The sequence below is a fragment of the Jaculus jaculus genome, chromosome 8 (assembly GCF_020740685.1).
Source record: "Jaculus jaculus isolate mJacJac1 chromosome 8, mJacJac1.mat.Y.cur, whole genome shotgun sequence".
In the NCBI taxonomy this organism is placed as follows: Eukaryota; Metazoa; Chordata; class Mammalia; order Rodentia; family Dipodidae; genus Jaculus; species Jaculus jaculus.
This window is the reverse complement of record NC_059109.1, coordinates 11085938-11102272: the sequence shown is the minus strand read 5'-3', so window position 1 is coordinate 11102272 and position 16335 is coordinate 11085938. Positions and strand designations below refer to the sequence as shown.

The following is a 16335-nucleotide window of genomic DNA, read 5'->3' as shown; positions in this document are numbered from 1 at the left end:
ATTATATAGTGAATTTCAGGCCAGCCTGGGCTCGTGTGAGGCCCTACCTCAAAAAACAAGCAAGCAAGCAAGCAAGCAAGCAAACAAACAAAACAAAAACCCAACTAACTTTAATGAGGCCACCATGGCTTGGATATTAAAACTTTACAAGGGGCTGAGAAGATGACTCAATTGATAGTGCTTGTGTGTAAACGTGAGGACCTAAAATTGGATCCCCAGTACCCATAAAAAAGCTGGGCATGGTGCTGGGGAGGATCCCTGGAGCTTGCTGCCTGGCTTCTCTGGCAAAATCAGTAAGATCCAGGTTCAGTGAGACCTTGTCTCAAAAAATAAGGAGGAGGGGCTGGGGAGATGCCTTAGTGGTTAAGAGTGCTTGCCACTTGAGGAGAAGGGCCTCTTGGGCATGAGGCCACCAAGTTCAACTTCCCAGAACCCACATAACAAGCTGAGCAAGGCCAAGCAAATCCATAACCCCAATCTACAGAGGGTGGAGACCAGAAGATCACTGTTAAGTGACAGCAGGTCTAGGTGGAGAGAGAGGCCCTGTCTCAAGGAGAGAGGTATGCAGATGAGCAGTAAGAGAAGGATATTGGAGGGGCTGGAGGGGTGGCCTAGCAATTAAGACGTTTGCCTGCAAAACCAAAGGACCACGGTTCAATGCCCCAGGACCCATGTAAGCCAGATACACAAAGTGGCGCATGTGTCTGGAGTTTGTTTGTAGCGGCTACATACACAGGCAAAAAAATATTAAGAAATCACTCTTTCTGGCTTTTTTCCCTCATCTTTTCAATTGTTTAACCAAGAACTCTGGGCTAAAAAGAAGTATCATATTTAAAAAAAAATACTTTATTTTTATTTCTTTGAGAGAGAGATATGGAAATAGGTAGGTAGAGAGAGGGAGGCAGGTAAGAGGATGGGCATGTCAGGGCCCCCAGCCACTGCAAACAAACTCCAGATGTGTGTGCCCCTGTGCATCTGGCTTACATGGGTCCTGGGGAGTTGAACATGAGTCCTTTTGCTTGGCAGGCAAGTGCCTTAACCACTAAGCCATCTCTCTAGCCCCTGTAGTCATTTTTAGAAACCTTTTTTTGTGAAGCAGAGCTCATATTAATCCGGGATGACCTGGACTCTGCAGTCCAGGCTGGTCTCATCCTAAGTGCTGGGATTAAAGGCATACACACCACACCTGGCTGCTTCCCGAATTTTTTTTTTTTTTTTTTTTTTTTTTTTTCTAGGTAGGGGCTCACTCTGGTAGAGGCTGACCTGGAATTCACTATGTAGTGTCAGGGTGGCCTCAAACTCACGGCAATCCTCCTACCTTTGCATCCTGAATGCTGGGATTAAAGTACGCACCCCCACATCTGGACAGACATCTTTTAAAAAGAAAAAAGCTAAGGTAGAAAGATCATCATGAGTTCAAGGCCCACCTGGAGCTAGAGTGAGTTTCAATCTCAAAACAACAAGTAAAGGGCTGGAGAGATGGTTTAGCAGCTAAGGTGCTTGTCTATGAAGCCTAAAGACCCATGTTCGACTCTCCAGGTCCCACGGAAGGCAGTCGCACAGTGATGCAAGTGCACAAGGAGGCACCTGTATCTGGAGTTTGACTGCAGTGGCTGGAGACTGGCATGCCAATTTTCTCTTTCTCATAAAGAAAAACAAAAAACAAGTGAAGCTGGGCTGGAGTGAGACCCTACCCAAAAAACTAAAAATAGCTGGGCATGGTGGCATATGCCTTTAATCCCGGTACTCGGGAAGCAGAAGTAGGGGGACTGCTGTGAGTTCAAGGCCAGCCTGGGACTACAGAGTGAGTTCCAGGTCATCCTGGGCTAGAGTGAGACCCTACCTCGAAAAAAACAAACAAAAACACAAAACAAACTATTTGAAGTCTAGAAGTATTTCCATTTCATCTTTTGTAAGTGAATCAATAGAACTTACCAGTCTGCAAGGCAAAGGACCAAACAATGGCTTATCTTCATCACTCAAAATTCTTTCTGCAGATTAAAAATGGTTAAGACAGTCAAAAAAAAAAAAATGGTTAAGGGCTGGTGAAATGGCTTAGCAGTTAAGGCGTTTGCTTGCAAAGCCTAAGGACCCTGGTTTGATTCTCTAGGACCCATGTAAAACAGATGCACTAGGGAGCACATGTGTCTGGAGTTCTTTTGCAGTGGCTAAAAGCCTTGGCATACCCATTCTCTCTTTCTCTCTATCTGCCTCCCTCTCTCTCTCAAATACATGAATGAATAAATTAAAAAACCTAAAAAAATGGTTAAGAGTAAATTGTATGTTATGTCTATTATAATTACCTTAAAATAAGTTAAAAATTACTTTTGCAGAAGGAATTTCATAAGAATTTAAAAAAAATTTATTTATGAGAGAAAGAAAGATGCAGATAGAATGGGCATGCCAGGGCCTTCAGCCTCTACAAATGAATTCCAGAAGCATGTGCCACCTTGTGCCACTGGCTTATGTAGGTCCTTTGGCTGTGCAGGCTAGTGTTTTAAGTGCTGAGCCATCTCTCCAGCCTTCCTAAGATTTTTTTTTTTTGGTTTTTTGAGGTAGAGTCTCACTCTAGCTCAGGCTGACGTGGAATTCACTATGTAGTCTCAGGGTGGCCTTGAACTCATGGCGATCCTCCTACCTCTGCCTCCCGAGTGGTGGGATTAAAGGCGTGTGCCACCATGCCCAACTCTTCATAAGAATTTTTGATGAAAAGAAAACAACCAGACTCCCTCAAGTAACCGGAGCTTTAACTACCACCTACACATATGCTCAGATGCAATTAGTGTATAAACAGTTCTACTGCCATTCAAGTTTCATTCTTGTACTTTTAACTACTTAGGAAAAGTGGTCTGCAGTACCAGTTTGCTTCCTGATTTTATTTATTTATTTTTTTGTTTTGTTTTTCAAGGTAGGGTTTCGCTCTAGCCCAGGCTGACCTGGAATTTACTACGGAGTCTCAGGGTGGCTTCAAACTCACGGCAATCCTCCTACCTCTGCCTCCCGAGTGCTGGGATTAAAGGCGTGTGCCACAATGCCCGGCTGATTTTAAATTTTTTTTTTTTTATTTTCTTGTGGTAGAGTTTTACTCTAGCCCAGGGACCTGAAATTCACTATGTAGTCTCAAGGTGGCTTCAAACTCATGGTGATCTTCCTACCTCTGCCTCCAGAGTGCTGGGGATTAAAGGCGTGCAGCACCACACCCTGCTCCTGATTTTAAGTTCTCGTATTACTTCTGTATATCGTTGTCCACTTTGAACATTTGTTTGAACCCATGTTGCATGCACATTTATAATGAACACATGGCCGTGACCCAAAGATTCTCTTACCTATGCTCTGGATGGTGTATGCACAGCTCCCCCAACACATAATGGGCACACGGGGATCCTCCTCATTGGGATGAACTTTTAGTCCCACCTTATAGGTAGCAGTTCCAAATGTTGTTAGCATTTCTTTTATGCTGTCTGAATAGGGATTCCTGCACCAAGCATGTACAGAAAACTAGTTCAAAAAATCTGCCCATCAGTAACAGGTTCAGTTTTGCAGCAGCACGTTCCCATACTAAAATCACATCACTTAACATACAGCCAGCGATAGTTGTTTCCTAAGGGGTCATAAGAGATAGCCAACTGTGCCTGACCAAGGAATTATGATCTTTGAGTGAGCAGAGGAGACACGGGCTGAAATAAAGGTATTAAGTATGTCTACAGTCTGAATCGGGGTGTCCTTGTCCTGAGGTCATTAGCATTGTACACCTTTTGCCAGAAGAAATGAATGAAAGTAAAAACTGGAAGAGACAAACTAAATGACAGGATGACTGGACTGCGGGTGTGGAGTGAGAGGTGCAGGGGACCACTGCTTTCTAGTTGTGGACAGAGCACACAACAGATACTGACTCCAGATGCCTGCCTCTTCCTCCCCAGAAAACATGTGACTGACCCTCACTATACAGAAGAGGAAGTATATGGTACAGGAAGGTTAAGGAATGTGCTCAAAGTCACACAGCTAGTAAGTAAGAAGTGGTGCTGAGAACTTCATCTAGTCTAGCTTGGAAATCTGAGCCACATTGTGGAACTAACTGGCTACTGGGCAGAACAAGGCTGAAAATAATCTTGTTTTGATTCTGGTTACTAAGGGCTCAGAGGAGAGTCCAGACTAGCAAGGTGGAAGTTAGAAGGAAGCCCAGGACTTGTGGAAGCTGAATGTCCACATTAAGAGTCAGATACAGGCGGGAGCTGCTAGTCACACAGCTAGCAATGGAGGCTGCAGAGGGAAGCGTGCCCTGGCTCCCCCCCACCCCCCAATACCATGCTACAGCATCCAGGAGAGCCCGAGCTTCAGACTCGCCACCAGCACCTGGAGCACAGCTCCTGGGGGCAGTTCCGAACTAACTTTTATGAACTTCATTTCAAATGGGACAGGTTCAAAGGGTTAATGTCAGATACTCACTTAGGATGAAAATTAGGCTTGAATCCTTCAGGAAGCTCCAATTCATTCCTATTTTCTGAATTCTTTGAAGTGGCAGCATCTATGAAAACAGGATGCTATCATAATTTGACAGATTATAGTATTTTATATATTTCATTCATGTAGGCAAAAAAAGAAAACAAAAATAAAATTGAGCTAGGCATGGCAGCACAGGCCTTTAGTCCCAGCACTTGGGAAGTAGAGGTAGGAGGACTATGGGGGAGTCTGAGGACAGCCTGAGGCTACAGAATGAGTTCCAGTTCAGCCTGGGCCAGAGTGTGACCATACCTTAAAAGCTCCACCCCATTCAAAGGGAAAAGTGGGGGGAGGGAGGGAATTAACATGGGACATTGTTTACAAGTATGGAAGTTGTCAATAAAAAAACACCCCTCCCACTTTAAAACATACTAACTAAAAACATTAAAAAAAAAAAAAGGGCTGAGAGATGGCCTGTGTGTTTGCAGTATAAGCATGAAGGCCTGAGACCATCTGAGTTTTTACCCATGTAAGCAGCTGGGCAAAGTCACACTTGCCTTTATCTCCGTCCTATCTATGAAAAATGGAGACCATGGCTAGGCTAGATGGACCACTCTGTGGTTACACCACTTACTTAGAAATCCTGTTAGCCTGGGTTTGATCCCCAGTACCCATGTAAAGCTACATATACAAAGTGGTGCACCCATCCGGACTTATTTGCAGTCACAAGAGGCCCAGTACACCCATACTGTCTCTCACTTTCTCTTTACTCACAAATAAACAAATAAATATAATATGAAAAAGAAAGTGGAGACCAGTGAATTGCTGGGGCTTATTGGTCAGCCAATCTGACTAAAAATGGCAGCCCCAGGTTCAGTGAGACTTCATCTCAAAGATGAGTGATAGAAGCCAGGCATGGGAGCACACAGCTTTGATCCCAGCACTCAGGCCAAGGTAAGAGGAGCTCTGTGAGTTCAAGGCCATCCTGAGACTACATAGTGAATTTCACATCAGCTTGGGCTGAAGTGAGACACTGCCACTAAAAATAAATAAATAAAATGAAACAAAATGAGGGTCAGGGGGATGGCTCAGTGTAGTTACAGTGCTTACTTGCTAACCTCAATAACCTGGGTTCGATTCCCCAGTACTCAGGTAAAGCCACATACACATAATGGAACATGCATCCGGAGTTTGCAGTGGTAAGAGGCCCTGATGTACCTACTGTCTGTCTCCGCTTGCAAATAAATAATAAAAAACAATGAGTGAGGGGCTGGAGAGATGGCTTAGTGGTTAAGGCATTTGCCTGCAAAGCCAAAGGATCCCTTTTCTACTCTCCAGGACCCGTGGTAGGCAGATGAACAAGGGGGAACATGCATCTGAAATTTGTTTGCAGTGGCTGGAGGCCCTGGCATGCCCAGTCTCTTTCTCTTTCTCTCAAATAAATAAAATATATTAAAAATTAAACAAATAAACAAAAAAAATGAGTGGTAGTAGGATACCCAAAGTTGTCCTGTGGCTTCTGCAGATGTATATAGGGGCACACACATCTGAACACACACTTACATATACCATACAAAAAAACAAAAACAAAACACTCAACCTGAAAAATTTCTCAATGCCTGGCATGGTGGCGCATGCCTTTAATCCCAGCACTTGGATGGCAGAGATAGGAGGATTGACCCGAGTTCAAGGCCACCCAGAGATGACAGTGAGCGAGACCCCACTGTAAAAAATCAAAAAGAAAAAAAGTTCCCATTAATAGGGCTAGAGAGATGGCCCAGCAGTTAATGCGCTTGGCTGCAAATCCTAATGACCTGGGGCTGATTCTGCAGTACCAGTATTCAGCTAGATGCACAAAGTAGCGTGTGCATCTGGAGTTCGTTTGCAGAGGCTAGATTCCCTCCCTGGTGCACCCATTCTCTCCCTCTTTGGAAATAAATGATAAAATATTTTTTATAAAGTTTCTATTAATAAAAATTAGCACACTATTCATACTGCTCTGACTAATGAAGCACGTTCTTCACTTTCCTCACTGCATAACCGGTGAAGTCAAGAGGATATTTTGTTTATGTGTAATCCAATGACACAATCCTGTTCTTACTGCTTTCTCTCAAGGCCCTAAGTGCAGTGCAGGGTCCAAGAAACTTGGGGAGCTTTGGTGTTTCCCGCAGTCAAGTGAATCTGCCCTCCAGGAACCACCACGGCTCTTGCACGCTTGCCCCACCCCAGAAGTGAGCACTGTGAACTTCACACAGGCTCCAGCGCTTCCCGAAGTGAAGAGTGACTCAGTGAGAAGGGAAGTTTATGAAGACAAAGACATTTGAAAGAACCAGGTTACTTTAGTTCATTCTTTCTTTTTTTTAGACTAGGTCTTGCCACGTAGCTCAGGCTGGTCTTGTAACTCACAAGCCTTTTCTCTCAGTCTCCCCAGCACTGATGACATAGGTGTGAACTACCATGATTAGCTTAAATTAAATTTTTCTCTATCTTAAGAGTCTCACTACACAGCCCTGGATGGCCTAGAACTTAACAACTCCCTGCCTGTGCCTTCCAAGTTTTGCGATTACGGGTGTGAGCTACCACACGTAACTTTTTTTATTTGTTTTTTAAAGTTTCTTAAGCAACCCTTTGAGGTGTAAGGAGAACCACCAAAGTCCTTTTTTTTTTTTTGGGTTGTTTCAAGCCATGGTCTACTCTAGCCCAGGCTGACCTGGAATTCACTATGTAGCCTCAGGGTGGCCTTGAACTCAGGGTGATCCTCTTACCTCTGCCTCCCAAATGCTGAGATTAAAGACATGTGCCACCATGCCCGGCCTTTTTTTAAACATACATTTTATTTATTTATTTGAGGGGGTGGAGAGGGAGGGAGAGAATGGACGTGCCAGGGCCTCCAGCCACTGCAAATGAACTCCAGGCGCATATGCCATCATGTGCATCTGGCTTACATGGATCCTGGGAAATCGAACCAGGGTCCTTTGGCTTTGCAGGCAAATGCCTTAACTGCTAAGCCATCTCTCCAGCCCTTATTTACTTTTTATTTGAGGTAGAGTCTCACTCTAGCCCAGGCTGACCTGGAATTCACTATGTAGTCTCAGGATGGCCTTGAACTCAAGAGTGATCTTGCTACCTATGCCTCCCAAGTGCTGGGATACCACCATGCCTGACCCACACACAGACTTTAAAATTTATTTTTTTTTTAAAGAGCTATTTATTTATAAGCACAGAGAAATGAGAATATGGGCACGCCAAAGCCTTCAGCTACTGCAAACAAACTACAGATGCATGTGCCTCTTCATCTATCTGGTTTTATATCGGTACTGAGGAATCAAATCTGGGTCACTAGCCGTTGCAAGTGTCTTTACCACTGAGTCATCTCTCCAGCCCCACACACAGCTTTTTAAATGAAAAGTTTCATTTTTACTACTAAATTTCTTCTATAAATGCATTTTCTTATTTAAAGTTTTTTTAAAAAATTTTTATTTATTTGACCAATAAGGAGAGAGAGAAAGAGAATGGGCATGCCAGGGCCTCTAGCCACTGCAAACAAACTCCAGACGTGTCTGCCCCCCTTGTGTATCTGGCTAATGTAGGGCCTGGGGAATTGAACCTGGGTCCTTTGGCTTTGCAGGCAAATGCCTTAACTGCTAAGCCATCCCTCCAGACCTATAAATGCATTTTCTAATCACCTCAGGCTTTAGAGGAAAAAGAAAACAGGTAACCAGAACTTACTGGAAGAACTTTCTTCTTTCCTTAGAACCAGCAACGCTTTTATTTGCTGAGATATTGTTCTAATCCACTGAGCCAGACTTGGTTGGTCTGAAAAAATTAACCTCCTAGAAAAGATTAAAGACAGAATTTAATACTTTATTGTTGTTGCTTAGCTTACAATACAATAGATTTCTCAAATCATCTTGGGTAAGATTTCAGAGACACTTCAAATATTTGGGGAGAAAAAATGACTGGGAAAAATGTGTTGCATGAAAACTATGTTGGCTAGGGCTGGAAAGATGGTTTAGCGGTTAAGGTGCTTGCCTGCAAAGCCAAAGGAGCCAGGTTCCATTCCCCAGGACCCAATTAAGCCAGATGCGCATGTGACTGGAGTTTGTTTGCAGTGGCTGGAGGTCCTGACATGACCATTCTCTCAAATAAATAAAAATAAAAAAATATTTTATTTATTTATTTATTGGAGAGGGAGAGAATGGGTGAGCCAGGAACTCCCGCCACTGCAAACAAACTCCAGATACCTGCGCCCCCTTGTGCATCTGGCTTATGTGAGTCCTGGAGAATCAAACCAGGATCCTTTGGCTTTGCAGCCAAACGCCTTAACTGTTGAGCCATCTTTCCAGCCAGTAAAAAATATTTTTTAAGCCGGGCGTGGTAGCACATGCCTTTAATCTCAACACTAGGGAGGCAGTAGAGGTAGGAGGATCGCTGTGAGTTTGAGGCCACCCTGACACTACATAGTATTCCAGGTCAGCCTGGGCTAGAGCGAGACACTACCTTGAAAAAACAAAACAAAACAAGTAATTAAAAAACAAAATAAAACTATATTGGTCAATGGAAATAAAAGTATATAGTATAAATAGTGAGACTGAAAGTTTCATCTGTTTTTAGTATTAGAATCTGCTAGAATTTCTTTTTTTCAAGGTAGGATCTTGCTCCAGCCCAGGCTGACCTGGTATTCATTATGTAGTCTCTCAGGGTAGCCTTGAACTCATAGTGATCCTCTAAACTATGCTGCCCCAGTGCTGGGATTAAAGGTGTGTGTCACCATGCCTGGCTTAGAATTTTTTAAATATTACAATCATGGGGATGGAGAGATGGCTCGGTGGATAAAGGCAATTTCTTTCAAATGCTGCAGGTCTGGGTTCAATTTCCAAGCATCCATGTAAAAGCCAGTTGCATAAAGTGGCATATGCAGCTGGAGTTCATGTTACAGTGGCAGGAAGTCCTGAAGTGTATGTGTACATACACACAATCACATTGGCACTAGTATTTTTTTTAAGTGCTCATTATGTGACAAGCTCTTACAGTATTAGGTTTAATCATCTATGTGTTACTGTCCCCACTTTACAGATGAGAATTAGAGCTATGTAGTATGACTATGTTCATAAAGAAAGAAAATTCAGCTGTGTACAGCTCAGACACTGGGTTCTGAGAACTTTCATCAGGCACGAATATGGCACACCTGACTTAGGGGCAAGGGAACCAAGAACTTAACACAGGTCAAATCTGACAATGGTCATTTCTCCTGATTCGCAGTTAATCCTTAATCTAATAATGACACATTTCTTGGTTCAAATGCACAATAATATATATATATATATATATATATATATATATATATATATATATATATATTTTTTTTTTTTCCTAAGGTAGGGTCTCACTCTAGCTCAGGCTGACCTGGAATTTACTATGTAGTCTCAGGGTGGCCTCGAACTCATGGTGATCCTCCTACCTCTGCCTCCTGAGTGCTGGGATAAAAGGCATGTGCCATCACGGCCAGCACTTTTCAATTTCAAATACACTAAAAGATTTTTTTTTTTCTTCAGATTTTCATTTTTTTGTCCTGATCTCTACAGCTATCATTGGTCAGTAAATTGCAAAACAAAGCACTATAATTAACTGCTAATACTATTCAATAAAGCCAGCTTGAATTGCTCTATATGCCTCTATTACTAAGCATCTCTTTTGTGGAGGTAGAGTTTCATTCTAGTCCATGCTGACCTAGAATTCACAATATAGTCTCATGGTGATCCTCCTACCTCTGCCTCCCAGGTGCTGGGATTAAAGACATGTGCCACCATGCCCAGCTGACTAAGCATCTTTAAAAAGTATGACCTGAGTTTGATTCTCCAGTATCCATGTAAAGCCAGATGTACAAAGTGGCGCAAGCACCTGAAGTCTACAGTGGCAGGAGGCCCTGGTGTGCCCATTCTCTGTTTGCCCATCGTCTTCTCTCTTTCTGCTTGCAAATAAATGAATAAAAAAATATTTTCTAAGAATACTGAGTAACATCTCGATCACACCTTCCAAGGCTCAGGGTCTAATGCAGAAGAGGCGGCGGAAAGAATGTAAGAGCCAAAGGAAGGGTAGGACTTCTTACAATGTGCTCCTCCAGACATAAAATGGCCTGGATATCCATGACCTCACAGTGCCTGACACTACCTACACAAGACCATCATAATAGAAGGAAACGAGTATGACATCAAAATAAAAGATTGATTGAGATGGGGATATGATGGCAAATGGAATTTCAAAGGGGAGAGTGGGGGGAGGGAGGGTATTGCCATGGGATTTTTTCTATAATCATGGAAAATGTTAATAAAAATTGAGAAAAAATACCGAAGCAAAAATGCGTGCTCATTTTCTCTCTGCTTGTTGCTCTCAAATAAATAAAAATAAACAAAAAAATTTGAAAAAATAATAAGGGAAGCCAGGCGTCGTGGCACACGCCTTTAATTCCAGCATTTGGGAGCAGAGGTAGTTGGATTGGTGTGAGTTCAAGGTCACCCTGAGACTACAGTAAATTTCAGGTCAGCGCGGGGTAGAGTGAAACCCTACCTCAAAATTAAAATAAAATAAAAACTACAATGTATGAGGATGATACTTAAAGTACACTCTCTACAAATAAATAGAATACTTGGTTTCTTGGAATAAATTGGACTTTCCCATCTTCAACAGTACTTATGAGTCAATAAGAAATGGTTAAATTTTGGCCTATCCCTTTCTAAGATAACCAGAATCATGTTTCACAGATCTGTTAGAAGAAATAACTAAGTAGAAAGTTAGGAGACAGAGCCAGTTAAGTTAAAAAGGAGACATAAAGGGAAGAGAAAGGAAGGGAGGAAGGTACTTAATAGGTTGATATTGTATATATGTAAGTACAATGATTGTGATGGGGAGGTAATATAATGGAGAATGGAATTTCAAAGGAGAAAGTATGTGGGGGGGAATTAACATGGGATATTTTTTAATAATCATGGAAAATGCTAATAAAAATTAAAAAAAAAAAGTTAGGAGAGTATCTGCGCATCTGCACCTCTGGGTTATACTCTGGACATTCATCTTCACAGCAAGGAGATGTGGTTAGAAGGTCTTCTGAGCCACACGCACCTGTTAAAAATACTTCTTGGCGGAAGCAGCAGAGGAATCACAGTATTGCTCAGACATTCACACAGCGGGCAGAGGAACTCCCCACTCTCCACATCATAGCTCGTATGAAAGCGCAGTCGCTGCTGCCTTCTCTGTTCTTTAGCTTGAACGGAATCGAAATACCTTCAAAGGGGAGAACACAGGGTCAGAATCAGCATGCCTGAGCAGAGGTAACACTTTAAATCAGCTGTTTTCACAGAAATTCAAAACTGAAAATTCTTAAATGAACTGAATTGTTTTAAACACTGGCACTTTTTTTTTTTTTTTTTTTCCCTCAAGGTAGGGTCTTGCTCTAGCTCAGGCTCCCTTGTAATTCACTATGTTATTTCAGGCTGGCCTTGAACTCACTATGATCCTCCTATCTCAGCTTCCCAAAACTAAAGGCATGCGCCACCACGGCCATCGGGCACTATTAAGAGTGAGAGTTACAGACAGTCCTAGGTGCTGCTGTCGGCTACTTCCTCAGGTCTGCAGCCACGTTGGGCAGTTAGTCCACAGTGGCTTAGGACAGTGTAAGAGCAGCACAGAAGCAGCCAGGCAGAGCACGTGTCCAGTCCTCGTCGTGCAAGGCACGCAAAGCAGATGTTAACACTGTTGGACTCAACAGGTGTTCACACTGCATCTGAAGATAGAGAGCACTGCTTATCTATGGCTTAACCCATGCGAACACAACCTTTCTTTTTCCAGCTTATGTATTACCTAATAGCAATCCATTCCCCACTTTGGAGGGATAAAAAAGTCTGACACCAAGTCACATTAGAAATATGTTTTACTCACTCTCGAGTTTCTAATGACCCCTTACATTTATTACAAAACACATTACTTGTGTTTGTTAGACAAATAATACATCAAATGTGTTAACACCTTTGGCTCTTTTCTTACAGAATGAAATTTACTTTAAAATTCCATGTTTGAGTCAGATAGGCTTCTCTTGACTGATACAAGAATATAAGTTACCTTTGCCAACAGTGGGCATGCATAACATGCCCACAGCTACCAGTGTGTGTTCCGCAGGACAGATCAGGGTGCATGAATAATGGATCATATTTTTCTGCATTATAAACAAAAACATTACAACAAAAAACAAGCAAACATTTAATTTTCTTTGAACATTAAATTGCTGATATCCATAAGGACTTATAAACTCCTGTAATTAAAGAAAGACACTCAGGCTGAAGAGATGGCTTAATGGATAAGGCGCTTGGCTGTGAAGCCAGAGGACCCTGGTTCAATTCCCCAGTACCTATGTAAGCCAGATGCACAAGGGGGCACATGCACCATGGATCTGGAGTTCATCTGCAGTAACTACAGGTCCTGGTGTGCCTATTTTCTGTCTGTTTGCTGATTAAAAAAAAAAAAAGACAGACAGACCCTGGCTATTTAGAAAGCAGGACTGAATTTCATCACTCTGAGAAATGAAACATCACTGACTAACTGAAACCAAAACTCTGTATAAGTACTTGGCTCTCTGTATCCTTGAGTTCAAAATACCAAGGGAAACACTGTGTGCACAGAAACACACAGACAGCTTTCCTTGTCGGTATTTCCCACACAGTGTAGCCTAACAACTAGTATTCAGACTCAACATTGAATTAGGGTTATAAATAATCTTTGAGGGGCTGGAGATGGCTCAGTATTTAAAGGCGCTTGCTTGAAAAGCCTGATGGCCTAGGTTTGATTCCCTAGTACCCACGTAAAGCTAGATTTATAAAGTGATGCTTGCATCTTGAGTTCATTTGCAGAGACAAGTGACCCAGGCACATCCATTCTCTTTTGCTCTCAATCCTTACCAATAAATAAATAAATAAATAAAAATATTTAATTCTACACTGCTGGTGGGAATGCAATCTGGTCCAGCCATTGTGGAAAACAGTGTGGAGGTTCCTAAAACAGCTAAAGATTGATTTACCACATGACCCAGCTATAGCACTCCTAGGCATATATCCGAAGGACTCATCTCATTTCCTTAGAAGTACATGCTCAACCATGTTTATTGCTGCTCAATTTATAATAGCTGGGAAATGGAACCAGCCTAGATGTCCCTCAACAGATGAGTGGATAATGAAGATGTGGCACATTTATACAATGGAGTTCTACTCAGCGGTAAAGAAAATTGAAGTTATGAAATTTGCAGAAAAATGGATGGACCTGGAAAGTATTATACTAAGTGAGGTAACCCAGGCCCAGAAAGCCAAGCGCCACATGTTCTCTCATATGTGGATCCTAGCTACAGATGACTGGGTTTCTGCAAGAGAATGAAAATACTTAGTAGCAGAGGCCAGTAAGGTAAAAAGGAGACATAAAGGGTAGAGAAAGGAAGGGAGGAGGATACTTAATAGGTTGATATTGTATATATGTAATTACAATGATTGTAATGGGGAGGTATTATGATGGAGAATGGAATTTCAAATGGGAAAGTGTGGCGGTGGGAAGGGAGGGAATTGCCATGGGATATATTTTATAATCATGGAAAATGTTAATAAAAATTAAAAAAAATATTTAAAAAATAATCTTAGAGATGATTTGAATTATGAAGGAAAATGTGGGCAAAGATTACATGCCAGATACTATGGCATTTAGTACTGCACCCTGTGCTGAGGATATAACCCAGGGCCTCACTCCCACTAGGCAAGTGCTCTGCCATGGAGCTATTTTCCAAACACTGTGCCATCATTTTTAAAGTAATTTTTTATTGGGGGGGGAGGGGCTGAGCCACTGCATACAAACACCAGACGCTTGCACCACCTTGTGGATACATGAGATCTTGCGCTTGCCTCACCTCTGTACACCTGGCTTATGTGGGATCTGGAGATGGGTCTTTAGGCTTCGTGGGCAAGTGCCTTAACTGCTAAAGCCATCTCTTCATCCCCTGTGCCATCTTATATAAGAGATGTGAACATCTATAGGTTTGGGTACCTTTGGAGATACTGACTAATACCCTATGTGTAAGGCATTAAGAGATTCTAATTCCCTCCAGCATATCTCCATGCTATAAATTAAAGGTATAAAGGATAATTTATCTTTTTGAGAAGTGGGGGATTGAGGCATGGCCTCACACTGTAGCCTAGGCTGGCCTAGAACTCACCAAGTAGCCCAGACTGGCCCTGACTTCACAGCACTTCCTCCTGTCTCAGCCTCCACAATGCTGGGATTATAAGCATTAGTCACACATGGCATAGAGGCTACCTTAAACATGTTCAGAGTGATTTAGGGCCCAGTAAATACTGAAGTCTATCAATGTTTTTTATTTTCTTTTTATGCATATTTTATGGGCATGCCAGGGCCTCCAGCCATTGAAAACTCCAGATGCCAGTGTCACTATGTAGATGTGGCTTACATGGGGCCTGGAGAATCAAACCTGGGTCCTTAGGCTTCTCTTTAGCCCCTCTTTTGTCTTTTTTTTTTTTAAATATTTTTTGTCCATTATTTATTTATTTATTTATTTGAGAGTGACAGACACAGAGCGAAAGACAGAGGGGGAGAGAGAGAGAGAGAGAGAGAGAGAGAGAATGGGCGCGCCAGGGCTTCCTGGCCACTGCAAACTGCAAACGAACTCCAGACGCGTGCGCCCCCTTGTGCATCTGGCTAACGTGGGACCTGGGGAATTGAGCCTCGAACCGGGGTCCTTAGGCTTCACAGGCAAGCGCTTAACCGCTAAGCCATCTCTCCAGCCCTCTTTTGTCTTTTTTTGAGGTAGGGGTTTACTCTGGCCCAGGCTGGCCTCAAACTCAGTGATCCTCCTACCTCAGCTGGGATTAAAGGCATGTGCTGCCATCACCAAGCCTGGTCAATGCTGCATCACAAAGAAATCCCTTTTGGTGCATTCCTGCTATTTCTATCAGGTGTGAGACTCAGGGAAAACAACTGCTGTGATCGATTTGAGGAGCTTTCCACAGGAGGGAATTCCTGCCTGGTACTGAAGAATTAATCTACAGCTTATGCTAATAAAGTCAGTTGTGCGATTTAGGCATGATACTTAACTTTCTGGAGTTTCAGAGCTGAAGTTTTTGCACGTTACTTGCTCAAGATAATATCAAGCCTATGGAATTCTAATTAGATCAGTGAAATTTCCAAGAAACTGCCTAGCTAGCAGCCATTACTGACAGGAAGGAGGATCTATCTGGCTCTCACTCACCTGGATCCTGAATGAATTTAGTTCTGTTTTTGGAAAGAACAGTTGACCTTTGAATAAATGCTGCCAACACCATTGCTCTGCTTTCCTCAGTCACTTCTTGCTCCTCTTGACACAAGATGCAAGTAACAAATTGTCTTTGTTCAGGGACCTGAGTTTGTGCTGGGCCCAAAGCTGTAAGTGCTGTGTCTGAAACCATGGGGCTGCAATAAAACAGTTATGAATAAGCCTAAGAAGTTCCCACAGAAACAGAAAACAAAACTCTAGGTAGGTCCATGTTGAACATGTGGTTGGTGACATGAATCGGCAGCATCTTTCATGTGTGTTAAAACCATCTCTAGTCCAGACAACAAGGCTCATGAAACACAGACCCCAGATGTGCACCCTAGAGTACTCATGTTTTTATAAATGTTAAAGGTCTTTAGGGAAAAGCACGGCTATACACATGAATCATCTTGAGTCAGCAGTTTATAAGATGAAATCTGCTAACCAGAGGCCAGAAAATTTGTTCGTTGGCTCTGCTCAGTTATTTTAGTAGGTTTTTTTTTGCTTGTTTGTGTTTCTGGGGGGCAGGATCTCACTCTAGCCTAGGCTGACCTTTAATC

The 16335-nt window shown here is 42.5% G+C and overlaps 1 protein-coding gene across 3 annotated transcripts in view; it reads right to left on the bottom strand.

Annotated features, from left to right (window-relative positions):
• Ubr2 (ubiquitin protein ligase E3 component n-recognin 2) overlaps nt 1–16335 on the bottom strand; it is a 97890-nt gene that overhangs the window by 17849 nt on the left and 63706 nt on the right. For all 3 annotated transcript variants that reach the window (XM_045155795.1, XM_045155794.1, XM_045155796.1), the window contains exons 30-36: nt 15734–15933; nt 12556–12649; nt 11560–11721; nt 8170–8273; nt 4447–4525; nt 3327–3475; nt 1936–1991 (exon numbers count right to left, since the gene is read on the bottom strand). In XM_045155795.1, the coding sequence (XP_045011730.1) occupies nt 1936–1991; nt 3327–3475; nt 4447–4525; nt 8170–8273; nt 11560–11721; nt 12556–12649; nt 15734–15933 (844 nt within the window). The remainder of the gene's footprint in view (nt 1–1935; nt 1992–3326; nt 3476–4446; nt 4526–8169; nt 8274–11559; nt 11722–12555; nt 12650–15733; nt 15934–16335) is intronic.